This window comes from Limulus polyphemus, unplaced genomic scaffold (assembly GCF_000517525.1).
Source record: "Limulus polyphemus unplaced genomic scaffold, Limulus_polyphemus-2.1.2 Scaffold5776, whole genome shotgun sequence".
Lineage (NCBI taxonomy): Eukaryota > Metazoa > Arthropoda > Merostomata > Xiphosura > Limulidae > Limulus > Limulus polyphemus.
In genome coordinates this window covers 37,641-54,619 of record NW_013671386.1, presented here as the reverse complement: position 1 = coordinate 54,619, position 16,979 = coordinate 37,641, and the positions used below count along the sequence as shown (strand labels likewise).

General features: G+C 31.1%; 1 protein-coding gene across 1 annotated transcript in view; it reads right to left on the bottom strand.

The window, feature by feature from the left end:
• The window catches only part of LOC106472965 (dnaJ homolog subfamily C member 2-like), a 46,878-nt gene that overhangs the window by 3,689 nt on the left and 26,210 nt on the right, over positions 1-16,979 (bottom strand). The window contains exons 11-17 of the mRNA XM_013933634.2: positions 11,026-11,094; positions 8,516-8,685; positions 5,651-5,720; positions 5,300-5,469; positions 4,009-4,109; positions 2,729-2,836; positions 1,166-1,326 (exon numbers count right to left, since the gene is read on the bottom strand). Of these exons, the coding sequence (XP_013789088.1) occupies positions 1,166-1,326; positions 2,729-2,836; positions 4,009-4,109; positions 5,300-5,469; positions 5,651-5,720; positions 8,516-8,685; positions 11,026-11,094 (849 nt within the window). The remainder of the gene's footprint in view (positions 1-1,165; positions 1,327-2,728; positions 2,837-4,008; positions 4,110-5,299; positions 5,470-5,650; positions 5,721-8,515; positions 8,686-11,025; positions 11,095-16,979) is intronic.

Below are 16,979 nucleotides of genomic sequence, written 5' to 3'. Positions count from 1 at the left end.
AAAGATAGTATTCACCATTGAGAAACCCTCCTAAAATAGTATTTACCATTGAGAAACCCTCCTAAAGATAGTATTTACCAATGAGAAACTCTCCTAAAATAGTATTTACCATTGAGAAACTCTCCTAAAGATAGTATTCACCATTGAGAAACCCTCCTAAAGATAGTATTTACCATTGAGAAACCCTCCTAAAGATAGTATTTACCATTGAGAAACTCCTCCTAAAGATAGTATTTACCATTGAGAAACTCTCCTAAAGATAGTATTTACCATTGAGAAACCCTCCTAAAGATAGTATTTACCATTGAGAAACCCTCCTAAAGATAGTATTTACCCAGGAGAGTTTCTCAATTTTAGGAGGGTTTCTCAATGGTAAATACTATCTTTGGTAAATACTATCTTTAGGAGGGTTTCTCAATGGTAAATACTATCTTTAGGAGGGTTTCTCAATGGTAAATACTATCTTTAGGAGAGTTTCTCAATGGTAAATACTATCTTTAGGAGGAGTTTCTCAATGGTAAATACTATCCCCCCCGAGAAACCCTCCTAAAGATAGTATTTACCATTGAGAAACCCTCCTAAAGATAGTATTTACCATTGAGCAACCCTTCTAAAGATAGTATTTACCATTGAGAAACTCTCCTAAAAAGTATCATTCAGTGTTTATTAGTAAAACCAATCTAATGTAACAGTTTATCAGTAAAACCATCCTAATGCTAGTGTTTGTCAGTAAAACCATCCTAAGGCTAGCATTTATCAGTTAAACCATCCTAAGGCTAGTGTTTATCGGTAAAACCATCTTAAAGCTAACATTTATCAGTTAAACCATCCTAAGGCTAGTGTTTATTGGTAAAACCATCTTAAAGTTAACATTTATCAGTAAAACCATCCTAAGGACAGAGTTTAACATCTCAAGTGTTCACGCAAGGTTCAAGGTATTCTTCACAAATCTTCTAGCAATGTTGGTGTTGACTTTCCAAGAATGGATATTTGCAGAATTTGAGAATAATTTATTTAACTTGGCAGTTTCTTTCTGAAGTTTACCTGCTTGCATCTAAGGAACATACATGTGTTTTTTATGGTGTTCCTTCATCACAAAAGATTAGGCATCAAGAAAAATAAACCTATGAATAAACCTGTAACAGATCATTGCTTTATATTTTACCTTATATCTTTTCATACATTCTTTTTTGCTACGGCCAGGAACACACACTGCAATTCTGTCCCAGCGATCAGGAGTGGATGCTGGATAGGTCTTTAAAGCTTGTTCTAGCAGTCGCTGTTCCTCTCCTGTCCAGGGAGCAACTCCTTGCTGCTCTGCTGGAGCTATATGATAGATTTATCAAATAATAAAGCATCATATCTCCCACCATTATGTGAAACACAACAAGGGATTTTATAAACAAGTGTTCATATACTTAGTCAAGCACTAGAATTTTCAAGGGTGAGATGATAAGATTTTAAGAACCAAAAAAGCTATATTTTCTATAAATATAATCATGTACATTTATAATTAACATAACTTCTGGTCAATAAAATATAAAGCTATCAAGTACACCAAAAATTAGGTATCTGCATTAATATTTTAAAATGACACAAAAATAAGCACTATTTATAAACATATTTTTTATATTAAGCTTCAAATAAAGTTTCCCCACTCATGAATTCAGAAAATTAGCTACCAACTTATAAACTTTACAAAATTTTATACTCTTCAGCCTATAACCTTAAGAATAATGCGTGATTAACCTTATAATAAGGTTAAACAACTCTTGGCTAAGAATAAGAAAAACCTAAAATCTTGTTTCCTACAAGTACAGTCAAAATTAGTAAAACAAGTTGCTGAGGCTTGTCAGTCATTATCAATAAAGGAAAAAAGAAATTTTCTTAGTCTCTCCCCAGCTCGTTACAATTAAAAAGTGGCAGAAAGAGTCGATTATGGAGTAATATAAATTTGTAAATGTTTTTCAGGAAAAAGAGTTTTTACTGTCAAAAGTTTCATGTGTTCAAACAAGTGGAAACAAAAAATAAAGTTCATTTTAAGATCTAATACAACATTATATATTTTGTTTTCTTGCACTTTTTAAGACCCGGAAATTTCAAAAACCCCTAACTTTCAAGACTTGTATCCACTTTAACACCATAAACTTTTTTTTTGTTGCCTATAATTTAATCTATTTAATATTTTCTAAACATTTGTCTTTCTCATCTAACTGAAATTTAAAGCTTTATAGTAATATGAAAACATTTAAGTACTACCAACTCCTGAATTTGTAAAAAAGGAAAAAATTATTTAAAAACTTGTTTTAACTCTTACATTTAATTTGACACAACCACACTTATGAAAGTTAAATATGTTTATGTTATTTAAGCTCAGCAGTAACTGCTAGAGTTCACCACATGCTGAGACAAACTTGTCCAGTCAACATGAGGGTGACAGCTATTGTTGACCAAGTCTTTCTTGTATAGTACCAAAAAGAGAAAAACTCATTTCAAATAACTTTCTATTTAATATTCTAAAGCAACTCAATTTTTGCTTACAATCAATCACTTTATATTTTCATCCTTTCAGATCACGTAATACATTGCTTTCTATAATACAGTAATCTAATTTCATCAAATTTAATGTTAAAGAATTCTGACTGCTCTTTAATAAAAACTATTTTATTCTTGCTCTGAGAATTCTGTAATCTCACAAAATCATGACACGAAACACTCTTATACTTACATTCAAATCTTTCTGACGGTGCAGATTCATCATTGATAACTGTTGGTTTTTGGGATTTTTCAAGTTTTTCGTAAGCTTTTCGGTTAACTTCTTCTTTCAGATTGGTGTCTGGATTACAAAAATTACAATTTCAATGGAGTATCAACATATATTTGCAGATTTTCTCAGTGTTAACTGAAGTAGTGAACTTATTTTAAAGACTGACCTTGGATTTATTTCAAAGGCTTCTAGCAACTGATTCTTCTTATTCTTTTAAAATAAGTTTGAAAACATTAAATAAAATTATAAAAATTAAATCTGGTGTTTTTATCATTTCACTTGTTAAATTATTTATAAGCTACAAAATTCTCAAAATGAAAAAGTTTTATATCAAAAACATTTGAATCAACGTAGAAAAAAGGACACCTAATGATGCACTTTAAATCTTGCTTTTATACTTTTCCACAAAGAAAACTTACAATTAATGTAACATTTTCGTTACTTTTAATTTATGAACTTTTCTTCACAAAATTATAACTTATGTTTTATGAGAATGGTCTCACCTGGAATACAAACTTTGATGTTTCTAAGGTCATATTTCATACAATTTTCATTTCCGTGAGGTCATTGGAAAATAAAAGTAATATCAGTATAAATTTAAACAGATGACTATTATCATGGTTGGGAGTATAAAAGTTTGTCGGTATTGAAAATGTCTGAGCTTTCATAAACAAATCTTTCACTCTAACTTGGACAAACCGTGTGATCGTCACTGGCAATAAGCATATTGACCGACTCACTGGGCAGATACACCAGTGTGCTACAAAGATGATTTGAATATAAAATAAAACAAACATGAGTGCCAAGAGGAACCAAGTCTAAAAATTAGCTTTTTCAACGGTGGTTCAATTCTATCTAAAACCGACAGTACAGACTTCCATAAAGAACTCTTCCAACTGTGTATTAGGTGATTTTTACACCATCAAAAATTATGTTACAATGATCATACAACCTGCATTTAATGGCTAATAAAGTTTTGCCAAAACAGTGGTTAACATGCATAGTAACATTAGTTAAAATGTACTTAGCTGGAAGTTTTGACATAGTTCCTCATTAATCTTTGTCCGATAAATGAAGCCATTCTTATATATCCACTAGAAGATGAATCAAAACCTCACACTGAAAAATGTTTAATGTTATATAACTGTAAAGGGGTCACTCGATGATTTTTGTTTAATACAAATAAATGCAGTATGAAGACTACAATTATAAATTAAAATTTTTGTGACAAAATATATCACCTTGTTTCTGTAAGTTCTTGGCCTTTGCTAAAACTTCTTTAGCTGTTCTCTGTGTACCAGTTACAGAGTGTTGAGTTACAAAGGCAGCAACAACTTCCCACCTAGGATAAAACAAAACAAGTTACTACATAATGTATCTTATTTCTAGAACACAGAATATCCTGTGAATATTAAAAGCCATTTACTATATGTATATATATCCTGAACAACAACAACAAAAAGTTTGATGTGTATATTAATTGCATTTTTATTTATTAAGGCTACAGGAAAACAAACCTGTCATATCGTTACAATAATAATACATCAGTTAGGTTAAGCCTAACTGGTTCAGTAAATATCTACACCTAAGAGCAGCTGAATATGATTACCTTTAAGCCTAATGAACAAATATAAACATCTTAGAATAGTATACACATATAAGTATAAAAAGGTCTACTTTATGAAATTTGATTAACAGAATACATTACTAATATTAATACAGTATTTTCAACACAACTCTAAGCACACTAAAGTATGGAATATGAGAAACATATTCCAACATAATGTTATGATGTAAAAAGTAACCAGTCTAAGCTTCAGTTACCAACAACATACAAACATGTGTACATGCAAAAAGGCTCAACAACTACACCAAAAATTTAAATAGGAAAAACTTAGTTATCTGGAAAGTTATATCTAAATGAAACTTCAAAATTAGATATTCAATTCTCATTGACCAAGTTCCCTGTGTCCTGTTATGAAAATGTGTCGATGGTTAGTTTCCTGTATCCTGTTATGAGAATATGTAGCTACTTTCACATATTTGCCTTTGCTTAATGCATTGAAATCACAGAACCCTTATTTTTATCTTCAGTTTAATCATTTGCTGATTCTCAACACTACTACTTTCCTTGTTACTAGTCCAAGCAGAGAAGTTTTATTACCATGTCATAACTATTTACCTGCTCCCAGCAGAGAAGTTTTATTACCATGTCATAACTATTTACCTGTTACCTGCTCCCAGTAGAGAAGTTTTATTACCATGTTATTACTATTTACCTGTTCCCAGCAGAGAAGTTTCATTACCATGTCATCACTATTTACCTGTTACCTGCTCCCAGTAGAGAAGTTTTATTACCATGTCATCACTATTTACCTGTTACCTGCTCCCAGTAGAGAAGTTTTATTACCATGTCATCACTATTTACCTGTTACCTGCTCCCAGCAGAGAAGTTTTATTACCGTGTCATCACTATTTACCTGTTACCTGCTCCCAATAGAGAAGTTTTATTACCATGTCATCACTATTTACCTGTTACTCGTCCCAGCAGGAAAGAGGTTGACTGCCTTCACTAATAACTGCAAGTCATCATGAGACCACTGTTTACCACTAACTGATTCAGAACATGTATTAGAAGATTTCTGGACAGCTGCAACTAATTCTTCTTTTTCTTTCGCAATTTGATCATTCAGAGACTTAACCTACAGAAAAAAATCTTTATATTTAAGATGTATAAACTCATCTCAGCTGTTAAATTGTTTGTTTCATTACTATATCAAATACACAGAAGAATTCAGTTTTATAATAGTGAATTATCTTTATACGATCTATGCAAAAACAACACACTAGATAAGCAACTTTTATCATTTACTGTAGTCTTACTTCTGAAAGAAATGCTTCTTTTCCTTGTTGTTCGTCACTTTCCTGAAGCACTTCATTAAGTGCCTGAATTCTGAAAGACAAATAAACAATAGTTTTCATAAATCAATGAATGAAACCTGTGTAAGAAACAAAAAATGTTAAACCCAAAATATAAACATGTAACATACTTCTTTGTTCTTGGTCGTTTAAAATCAAAGCCCTCAGAGCAGAAACAAAATTATAGTATGCACACTAAATTACTAGTTTAGATATATTTACCACTTAGATCTACTTTGTTTTAAATATTCTGTTCTCTGCCTTTTAAGGCAGAATACAAAATGCATTTTTATCATTGTATATAATTTTTTTCTACATATGGTTAAAACAGTAATAAATACTGATGACCATGGTAAAGATCTTTAATGAGAAAACTATGTAGCAACAAGAAGCAAGTGAAATCCCATACTAATTCACACTCAGTGTTTGCAAAATTGCCTGCAAACTACTCTCAAAGTTTTGGAAGTAGCAGAACTAAACGTGGCAGGTAGACGTGGGATGGCCTGGAGATATCCTTATCTATATGACACAGCCCCCTATCCTTATTTATTTGAGGTACGAAGGGGGGCCTGAATCATGTACCCAGGAATGATGGGGGTCTAGAAGTAAGGTCACTGAGCTCATTTCTGGGATTGGGTTCTATTTTGTTCCCTTCAAGATCCCTGGGGCACCATTTTTAAATCTGTGTTCGTACACCCAATCACAAACTTGTTGGACCCAACTTTTCACATATGCTTAGGTATCATGGGTAGGTGCCTAATAGGGGTTTTCTTGGATACAGATGCCCCCTTGGGGTAGCCACAGAAGCAACTGGGGATAATGGAGAAGCTTAGTTGGTACATTGGACTTTATGAATCATGAGGGAGCCTTTGGATAATCCAGCAGAGCACATGTATATGCTAGTGTTTACAATGCCTTAACTTGTTACATGTTCTAGCTACATCACTATTAATTCTATCAATATGGGCTCGTCACTTTCACCAACCTTATAATTACCATGAAAGTCTACACAGTATAACTTGTAATGTAGTAAGTGTATCTTCATGAAATCTGGCAAGATTTTAGTGAATGTTACAAGTCTTTTGCTCACAAAAAATTAGACTTTTTAATTCAGGATATTCACTATATATTTGTCTGTGAATATATGGAGTCTGATTAGTCTGAGTGAAAGGTGATTTTCATGTTAAGAGTAAAAATATCCTTTTCACCTTAAAGTTTCAAATTTCATTTACATAGCTTCAGTAAAGCTTTATATTTTATCTGTTATTTTCTTTACTCCAACACTACATGAACTCAGATGATTTGGCCAACCTTGTAACCACCACAAAAAAATTCAAAATAAAATCTAAGTTACCTTTTTTCTTTCTAGAATAACTGAAGATTGTAACATAAAATTACAATTTATTATCCTAAACAGCTTAAGGCTCATAACAATTATATTGTTCTATTGCTTTATGAACAGCATCTAACTAATAATCCCTTGGTACAAGATGTAAATTAGACAGTAACCGTGTAGCTCAAGTTAAAGTATAGCGTAACACACAAGCTAGTTTTTATTTATGTGAATTATGCATTTAAGAACCCAAACAACATAGCAAACAATGTCCACTAACTAGTATAATTTAGCAGGATTAAATATTTTAAATTAATTGCCATAGGTGCTTGATCTGAACTTGGCAATAGCAAATTTCAATCTCTATGTGAAATAAAATCTCTTTTGGGAAGACAGCATAATACATCATTGGTAAATTAAAACTTTGTCTTTATACTGGTTATAAATGATGTAATAGCAAATGTCAGACAGAATTATTTGTAACTTGTGAATGAGAGGCAAATGGGTCTAACTTTCTAGTTTATAACTCCATAAGTAAAGAAGACTATGCCTCAGTAATATCTACACAATAACAAGTAATTTATGTTAAACTCAGGACATCATTAGAAAATGCATAAGCAGGAGCAAACAAATGTTACATTACACAGACAAGGGAAGATCAAGAATTCATGTACACATTTCCTTTTAAATTTAACAAATTAAAACTTGATGTCTTAACTCTGTTTCGATGCCAAGTTTACTTTTATACATTGTTATTACAGTAATTTAATTACATTTTGAATGTAACTCTGTAAAAAGTTGTGATACATGCACTTTGACATATTTGTATCGAGAAGGTTAAATGAATTTTTTTTTAATTAACTGCAATACAGTGGTTTCTTTATGTCTCAATTGAAACTTGATTTAAATTATTTTTACCAGAAGAAAGCATTTTATAAAGTAGCTTTCTGTAAACACATCAGTATTTGTGGTAATACCTCCAGAGTACTAGATTCTACAGTGTAAAATATAATTCTGTCTTCGTGCATCTCTTTCAGATAGAAAGTATTTTTGTTTCAGATTTAAGCACAAAGCTACAGAGGGCTACTTGCACATAGCCATCTCTGATTTTGAAGTGACATACAACAGGGAAAGCAGCTAGTCCACAGCAAGTCCCCACCACCAACAACTCTTGGGCTACTCTTATCTGATTGAATAATGAAATTTGAAAGTCATTCTTATAGCTCCCCAAAACGTGGAGTGAATTTTTGCAGCCATGAGTCATGATGTTTTTGTTTTTAATTATGCACAAAGCTACACAAGGGCTATCTGTGCTATGCCCACCACGGGTATCAAAACCCTGTTTCTAGCATTGTAAGTCCGCAGACATACCGCTGTGCCACTGGGGGACACCATGAGCCATGAACCATAAATCTTAAGCATGTTAATCACTAGACCAGCACACACACATGGAAAGAAACTTTCTTTGTGTTTGTATTTTAATTAATTTTTTTCACCTTTCTAACGTCAGTAGTTTAGACAGTTTATCTACATTTTGCAGGTTTAACACTCTCTCCTCTTCATTCTCAGCAAAGTAACCATATTTTTCACAAAGCTGTTGCAAAGTCTTTCTTTCCTTTTTTGTCAGCTTTTTTAAAGCCTCTTTTTCTTTCTTCTCTTTCTCCCTCTGAAATAAAACAAATGAAATAATAATTGGAAAACAGTAAAAGAAGCAGTGCATAAATTAATCAGTTACAAAGAAAATCTAAATAAACTGTATACTGCTAAGGGCTTACAACAATATAACTTCTTAAGCAGTATACAATACAGTGGCCAAAACACCTAACTGAGCTTTTCAAATTGGAAAATCTTACTTATACCAACAGCAAACATTGCTGAATAAATTTAATAATAAACTATATAATATTCAGTTCAAAACATACATGAAACAAACCAACTTTAATAAATCATCCAAGAAAGCATGATGAAAAGTAGTTACCTGAAATGCTGCTTTTAAGTAAATTAATTTGTTTTTTTCTGATGTTTCCTTCAAAAAGCTAACAGAATTTAACCTATTTATAGCTTAGTTAGAAGGCATCGTGATATTGAAAGCGACAGTAGAGTCCTATTAGCCTGATGAAAAGTAGTTACCTGAAATGCTGCTTTTGAGTAAATTAATTTGTTTTTTTCTGACATTTCCTCTTTCAACACTATAATTCTGGCTTGGTCAAAGTGTGCATGTCATAATCTTTTAAAAATTTAATTAAATAACTTTATTATCAATGTACATTAATATACTTTACATTAAAACACGGTATATATAATTCAAAGTTTTATATTATCTAAGTTTAAAATTATTAATTTCAAAAGGAAATATTAAAATAAACTCTCAATCTTCACTTTTCTGGATCAAGTGATGCATTGTTTCATTCAATTTTTCTTTATAGATTTTCTCTATTCCTTTTTATTGCTTTCAGTGCCCAGAAAATTAGAAATATAAACTAAGGAATATTGACAGACCAGGATATAAAATGTGAACCTCCCACGTTTCCAAATTCTGAGACAAAAATAAAATTGTTTCACCCATCAGTGAAGTTCCTCCCATCTTATCACAACTTCAGTACAAACAGCAATTTTCTGGTTAACAGAATTTTATTATGGTTATCTCTTTTTGGCAGGCAGATCAACTATGTGTGACTGTTATTGTTCAGCTCCAAAAAGCTAACAGAATTTAACCTATTTATAGCTTAGTTAGAAAGCTAGTTAAATTATAGTAGTTTTGGGACATTCTATTCTTATGCCTAATACATTTTTTTGTGTTCTAAAAGTACATACTTTAGAGCTACACAACTTTTTATTTGAAGAATTAACTTAGTGAAAAACAAAAGTGAGGTCAGATACAATTGCTATTTTCACTTGCAAAGATCACGAGAGCCACACACTTCACTCACAGTGTTTACAAAGTGTACTAATGTACGATTTATTGCTGTTCGACAGAAAGGTTACTGTTCAACCAGATACAAATTACAGCAATAAAACCAAAAAAAATTAAAGAATACAGAGGGTGAAAAGGTTAACAGTTGAACCTGTGAAGACCATTAATCCAGCAAAATGATCCATTCACAGAAGAAAGAAAAAAGTTACTGTATATTTTGTTTCATAATTTTCAACTTTTCATGTCAATGTAGATAGATCATTTTACTTCAGTCACTGTTATAGCAGAGAAAATAATAGATGAAACATAGTTTTATCAAAAAAACTCCTTATATTCAGTTAGGAGGTTCTAGTGAGTCTGCAAATGAAATATAAAAACTGTAAGATGTAAAAAAATATTTTTATTCTTAACATGAAAATCTTGCACTGAGGCTAATTACGGTACGAGTCAGACTAACTCAGTAAAGGCTTTGTAAATTCACCGACAAATCCTCAGTAAAACTACTTTATTAAAAAACCTGATTTGTAGTGTACATCATGAAGGTATTTACAGTAAATTCAGAATTATAGTAAACATTACTATGTACAGGTTCATAGATAAGGGGTCAGTTGGACTGATGCCATTGAAATAGGGTTAACATGTGACTTTGAGTCACACAAGCAACATAAGAAGAACTTTAATCAAACTAGGTTTCAGTTTTGCCAACTCTTAGAAGTTTCATGTTTTGTAAATTGAATAAGTCAAAAAGTAGTTATTGAAATTTAAAATTCATCTCTAGTACATAAAAGGACAGTTTAGTTTCTATGCAATAGTCAAACTGGATATAGTATAAATTATTACATTTTTATAATTTTATTACACTTTATATTATTTTATACATAATTACTATGTAAGAAACAATCACAGTTTATTGTTCACAACAGCAACTAATCTTTACACATCCATTTATTATTAATTTTCAGGAGTAAGACTAAAACAGTATCTTTTGAAATTTAAAAAAAACTAAGTTCTATAGGATATCATACAAAATGTCAATGTCAATGATGTAAATGACCTTCCACAAAAGTATACCTTACAACAAGACAAACTCACCTGTAACCTCGCTTCCTCCTCTTCTTTTTCTTTTGCTTTTTTCTCAGCTTCTAAGGTTTCTTGACGTTTCTGTAATGAAGAAATTACTGTCTCAATTTTCAAATAATATTTTGTCGTCTTATTTAAGGATTAAACCTTTTCTTTTAAACTATGTGATATTACCACCATGGTACATCCAGCCTTTGAAATCTATAAACTATATTCTGAGCAAAACTATAATTTAACAGTTTTTAAAACAAACTTTATCCACTTTTATTTTCTATTTGGGCAGGTTAGTTCACAAAAAATGAAGAAATACCAGATATATATCTCTTGCTGAAGACAATGTCACAGTGAGATGTAATATTAAAGTCAACAGAACTACAGAATGCTTTCAGGGGTGGCATAATTTTTTTCATGAATGTGTAATTAAAAATCATGTATATTATAAACATACAATAATTGTATTTATGTTGTATATTATCCTACCAAAAGCCATGGGACACACCTCTGATTGCAGGAAAATTGGTGATGAAGATGAAATATGCAAATAATTTGGCCAATAAACGTGATCAGCAGCTTGCTTGGAAGTCATTTCAAACTTGTATGCTGAACAGCTAACAGAGTTTCAGAGGGGAAGGGAAGTTGGATGTCATTTGGGGAAAATGTCTGTACGTGCTATTGCACAATAATTAAACATTCCCAGGTCGACAATTGGCAATGTGATAAAGAAACAAAAGTCCACAGGTGACAATTAGCCCAAAAAACAACCAGGTAGACATACAATACTGACTGACAGGAGCTGGCGAACTTTGATAAGGCTGGTTACTTGATCTCACCATCAGACCCTAGAGAATCTGTGTTTGGAGATGTAAGCAGCCACAGGCAATCCCATAAATGTTTCCATGACGTGTCGAGAGCTGCATGCCATAAATTTTCACGAAAGAGCTGCAGCCCACAAGCCGTTGATAACCAAAAGCAATGCACACCTACGATTGGCATGGGGCAAGGCACACTGAACTTGGACCATTGATCAATGGAAATCAATCCTGTGTAGCGACAAGTCATGCTATACGCTCTTCCAATCTGATGGACGTGTTTGGGTATGGAGAATGTCTGGAGAATGCTTATTACCTGAGTGTGTTGTCCAAACAGTGAAGTTTGGAGGTGGAAGTATCATTGTCTAGAGGTGTTTCTCATGGTATGGACAAGGTCCACTGGTCGCAGTGCATGAATCCATGAATGCTGTCTTTCATTGATGTTCTGAACAATTCTGCGTGTCCTACATTGTAGCAATTTTATGGTACCAGCCCTTACACCTTTCAACATGATAATGCTCCATGTCACAAGGCAAGGATTGTAAAAGCATGGTTTGAAGAGAATAACATCTTCTGTAGTTCATGTAGACAATATTCAGTTTTATTATAAAATTAATCTCAATATAGTTTTAAGCACTCTTTGAAATTGAATAGCAATTATCAATATATCATGTGAAATAAAATTTAGGCATATTCGCTTTATAATTTAGTCAATTTTCAGAGGACTATTAGTTTGGAACAAGGGAAAAAAAACCATCTCAGGTTTATAATATAGTAAACTACATGGTTTGAAGAGTATTTGCTCCAAATGTGGTGTTGATAAGTTTTGTCAAACATTGGATTCCAATAATTTAAAAAATGGGGCATGATCCTTTTCGTGACTCTTAAAATTCTATAGTAGGGAGGTTTAAAGGGTAACTGGGGAGATTATTTTAGGTAAAAGCTGTTTCCATATTTGGATTTCTTATACTTGAATTAGGGGCAGTGAAAATCTTGGTCCAATTTCAATAAAATTGGGTAAAATTATGAAAATAATTACAATGGCATAGGGTATTTGTGAAAATCCAAAATGGCTGACATGAGCAATTTTTGACCAAATTTGGCTAATATTCAAATGTTTCCATTCCCGGAAGAAGAAAGAATTTTGCAAAAAAAATTTGCAGGTATACTTAACCCATAGATAGGTACCATCAGTTAAAAAATTGGCCAATTCTGGGATGTTGGGTGTCATGCCATTGGTGATTTGACACGGAATGACTCCAAGATGATATAAACCAATGTTCTGCTGTATTTCAAAATCTGTAATGCACACTGGAGGGATTTACACATTTCATATATTTTATATAAATAATGTATGTCATATATTAGTATAGCTGTATAGTTAGTATTATAATTATCTTATGATATTAGAACAATAGTGAAACAATAATAATACTCTATACATTGTTAGAAGCATGTTACGGCAGACTTGAGATATAGAACATTACAAGCAGTTTGATAATTCAACAAATATTCCAATATCAAACAATTGTGTATATTAACCCTGATGAAGCCACAGAGGTGAAACGTTGGTTAATATAAAAGTTCTTTTATAATTATCTGGAGTTTAAAGATAATTTTTTTCTAACCTTTTCATCAAAATAAAACAAACAAAACAAATCTGACCCTTTGCAAAGAGTATAAATCCAAAAAGATTCTGATTAAGAAGTTAGCACACAGGATCACATACACAAGTTGTAATGGTTTTCAAACGAGACCCAAAACTTGAATAATTAACTATTCTTCTTCAGGAGAATAAAGAAGAATAGTGTACTATTTGGAATCCTAAAAGATAATAACAGTAATAGCAATCAAAGAGCACTGTGGATACCTCCTCTCTTTCGAATACAGGAGAGTATCTAGTCATGAAAACAAAGCTGAATAAAGGTCAGAGCCTTGGTACTTAAACCCATAATGACTAAGGTTTATATGACCATTCACCATCAATGGTTGGTTATGAACATGATAGTAATACCTATAAAGTAGTAACCATTAATTTTAGAATGAGAATGCTAAAAGGAATATAATTATCTTGCAAATATTAAAAAAGTAATACTATATTACCCCATGTATATACTATAACGAATTACAATAAAATCAGCCAACCACCATTCACACCACAAATTTTATAGTTAGAAGCTTTTATAATCATCATAGCTGTACATACAATACATATTGCAATATGATGGTCACAATATGGTATATATTACAACAGTAGGTTGATTTGAACATGGTAACAACCTGTGGGACCATTGGTTTATTATGTTTGATTAATGAATTAGCATCTGGCAGACTTGATGTTAAAATTGCAAGCACATTGAGTAGCATATCAATTGTGCTAGTTTCTAACTAAAAACCTGTGAACTCGCATTTTAAGGCAGAGCTCTGTACTACTGAATTGCCAGTGGGGGACATGCTTCCACAGACATTGTTTTGACGGGACCAAGTTTACCTGTACACAAACACACACCAGCATTAGCGGCTAGGGACTGAACATACCAGCTGTATTTTAGACAAATACTATTGTCCTCCTGGGAAAGCTAATACTGACAAGCCAGTGTATATTTGAATTTAAAATACAACGGTCACAATACAAAAAGTGTAGCATGGGGCAAAATACTGTTATATATCAGTTCATTGTTACTGCACTAACAATCATATCACAAATAGTTAAAACGGCTTTAATTAATTAATTTTTAAAAAATATATATTATTACCAAATTAAAACAATGTTTCAGCTGTGAGGTTACCACCTATTTAACTGACTTATAGGAAATCACACTGCTGGATATCAAACTTGCATATTTTATAAACAAAAATTGATTCTAACTTTTTGTTCAAAAAAATAATGGTCAGTATCTTTTGTACTATTAGTGAACTGAATCTTGAAGAAATATGAAGAAGTTAAAGAAAATGTTTGCATGAAATCTAAATTACTAACAGAAATTAAGTCATCAATATAACACAGTAAACTTTAAATTTTTAGAATTAATATGATAATTCAACATAAGGGAGTCCTCAATAACCATGGCACTTGAAATTCTTTTAGGCAGGATTAGAGTAAATTAATCTACGAGACCTTTTTTTTTTTTATTAGCTATATTTTTGTGTGCCAGCAATAACAAGCATTGGACGCACATAGACCTGATTCAATTTTATTACTCATCAGGATCTCTACCAGCCTACCCTAAAATTGAAATTCTTTTTGGCAAGATTAGAGTAAATTAATCTACAAGACTTTAGGTATAGTCAAATACTTCAATCGAAATGGTTTGACCTCTTTGAGTCTAAAACTGTGATTAGATCTCACATTGGTCAAGAGATGACGGAGCTATGAGCTAAAAGTTTGTACTTGAAAAAAACTTGGAACCATTCTATGAGCTGCCATGCCGTGGATAAAAATAAAACATTCATATTAAAATAAACAAAGATTAGTAACAGTAGTGGAATAATTGGCTACCATAGATATACCAATTTGTTGCTTAAACATATTACTGTTAAGTAGAATGTAGTTATTAAAAAATCAAAAATCTAGCCCAGCTAACTAATTTCTTACAAGATTTTAAAACGGTACATTTAAAAGTAAAATAACTACAAACATTTTCAGTGTCTAACTTGTCCTAGTGTAGCTGAATATCAACTACTTATTAACTTTTAATTCTGTTGTTTTAGCTAAGTGGATCAAATTTCTCATCCTTTACATGTAATTCACAATCAAAGAATAGAACTCAGTTGAAATAAAATACTTTCATGTATGTTTTCGGGAGTTAAAATATTTGTATTTAAAAAAATTTAAGATTCTAATATCTGAGAAAGAGGAATATCATATTATGAATGAAAAAATCCTTTACCTTTGTAAATTACATCAATAATTTCTAGATAAAACTGCTGAAAATTTAAGTAAAACAACCTGTAGTAACATTTTTTTTTAAATCTATTAATCTGGCTCTAAAAGAAAGAAATAAATGTGAAAAAAATTAATGTTACTAGATTTTATACTAATAGTGCTTTTTTAACTCAAAAGCATTTTCATTGTTTAAAAGATATATTTTTAACCTGGGTTAAGATAAAATGAAATTTCTTTCAAAATTCATTTTGAATTTGGTTCTACAAATATACATGCTAAAAATACCATTTTTGATCTAATGAAATTTATATTAATCTGACTATATTTGTAAAACCTGTAATTAAAGAAGATTTTTGCTTCATTATTTGCTTTAAAAAAGTATTCGATAATATTCCTGTACATGCTCAATTCATTATAGTCATTTAATAATGTATTTCCAATTAAATCCACAGTTTTCAGTTTTAAACGCAGTAATCCTATTAGATCTTTTATCTATAATTTTAAGATCTTTATTCATAACTTAAAATTAGGTGAAGTTGATAATTATTCTTGTGATTGTACAGAATATATTTTTTTATCCTTTTATTAAACATACAGCGACTGCAAATTATGGAGGATGAAAAAGGTTCCAAATTAGAATTTTAAATAAAATTTATTCAATTTTAAAATCCTTAGAAAAAATGTTGACAATTGTGTATTAAATATGAACAGAACTATTATTTTCCTCCTCATTTCTTCAAAGTTGTTTTCATTACTTTCTTGAATGCTTCTGTCTTATATTAAATTTGATTAATTTGTTTAAACATAAATTAGATAAATCTTTTTTATATTTCAAAAGACAAACTGCTAAACTACTGGAAAAATTTATTAATACCCCTATTGATAAAGCATATAATAATTATTATTTCATTTGGAAAAAGTTTTATGTCCAAATTCATGAATATGTAAACAAAAATTGGTAATTTATATATATTTCAAGTTTCTATAAGAATTAGAATAATTCAGTTAATAAACATCTACTTAAACTTCCATTTACTTATGCAATTACAAAATTACATAAAGTGTCAACAATTAAAACTAAATTTATTATAAATTCTACAAAACTGTATTCTAGTTCCTTGGCTTTATAATTAATAAAATGTTAGATATTTCATGGGTAAAAATAAAACTTAATCCACTAAAGTTTGTTTGTTTTTGTTGTTTTTTAATTTCGCGCAAAGCTACACGAGGGCTATCTGCGTTATCCGTTCCTAATCTAGCAGTGTATGACT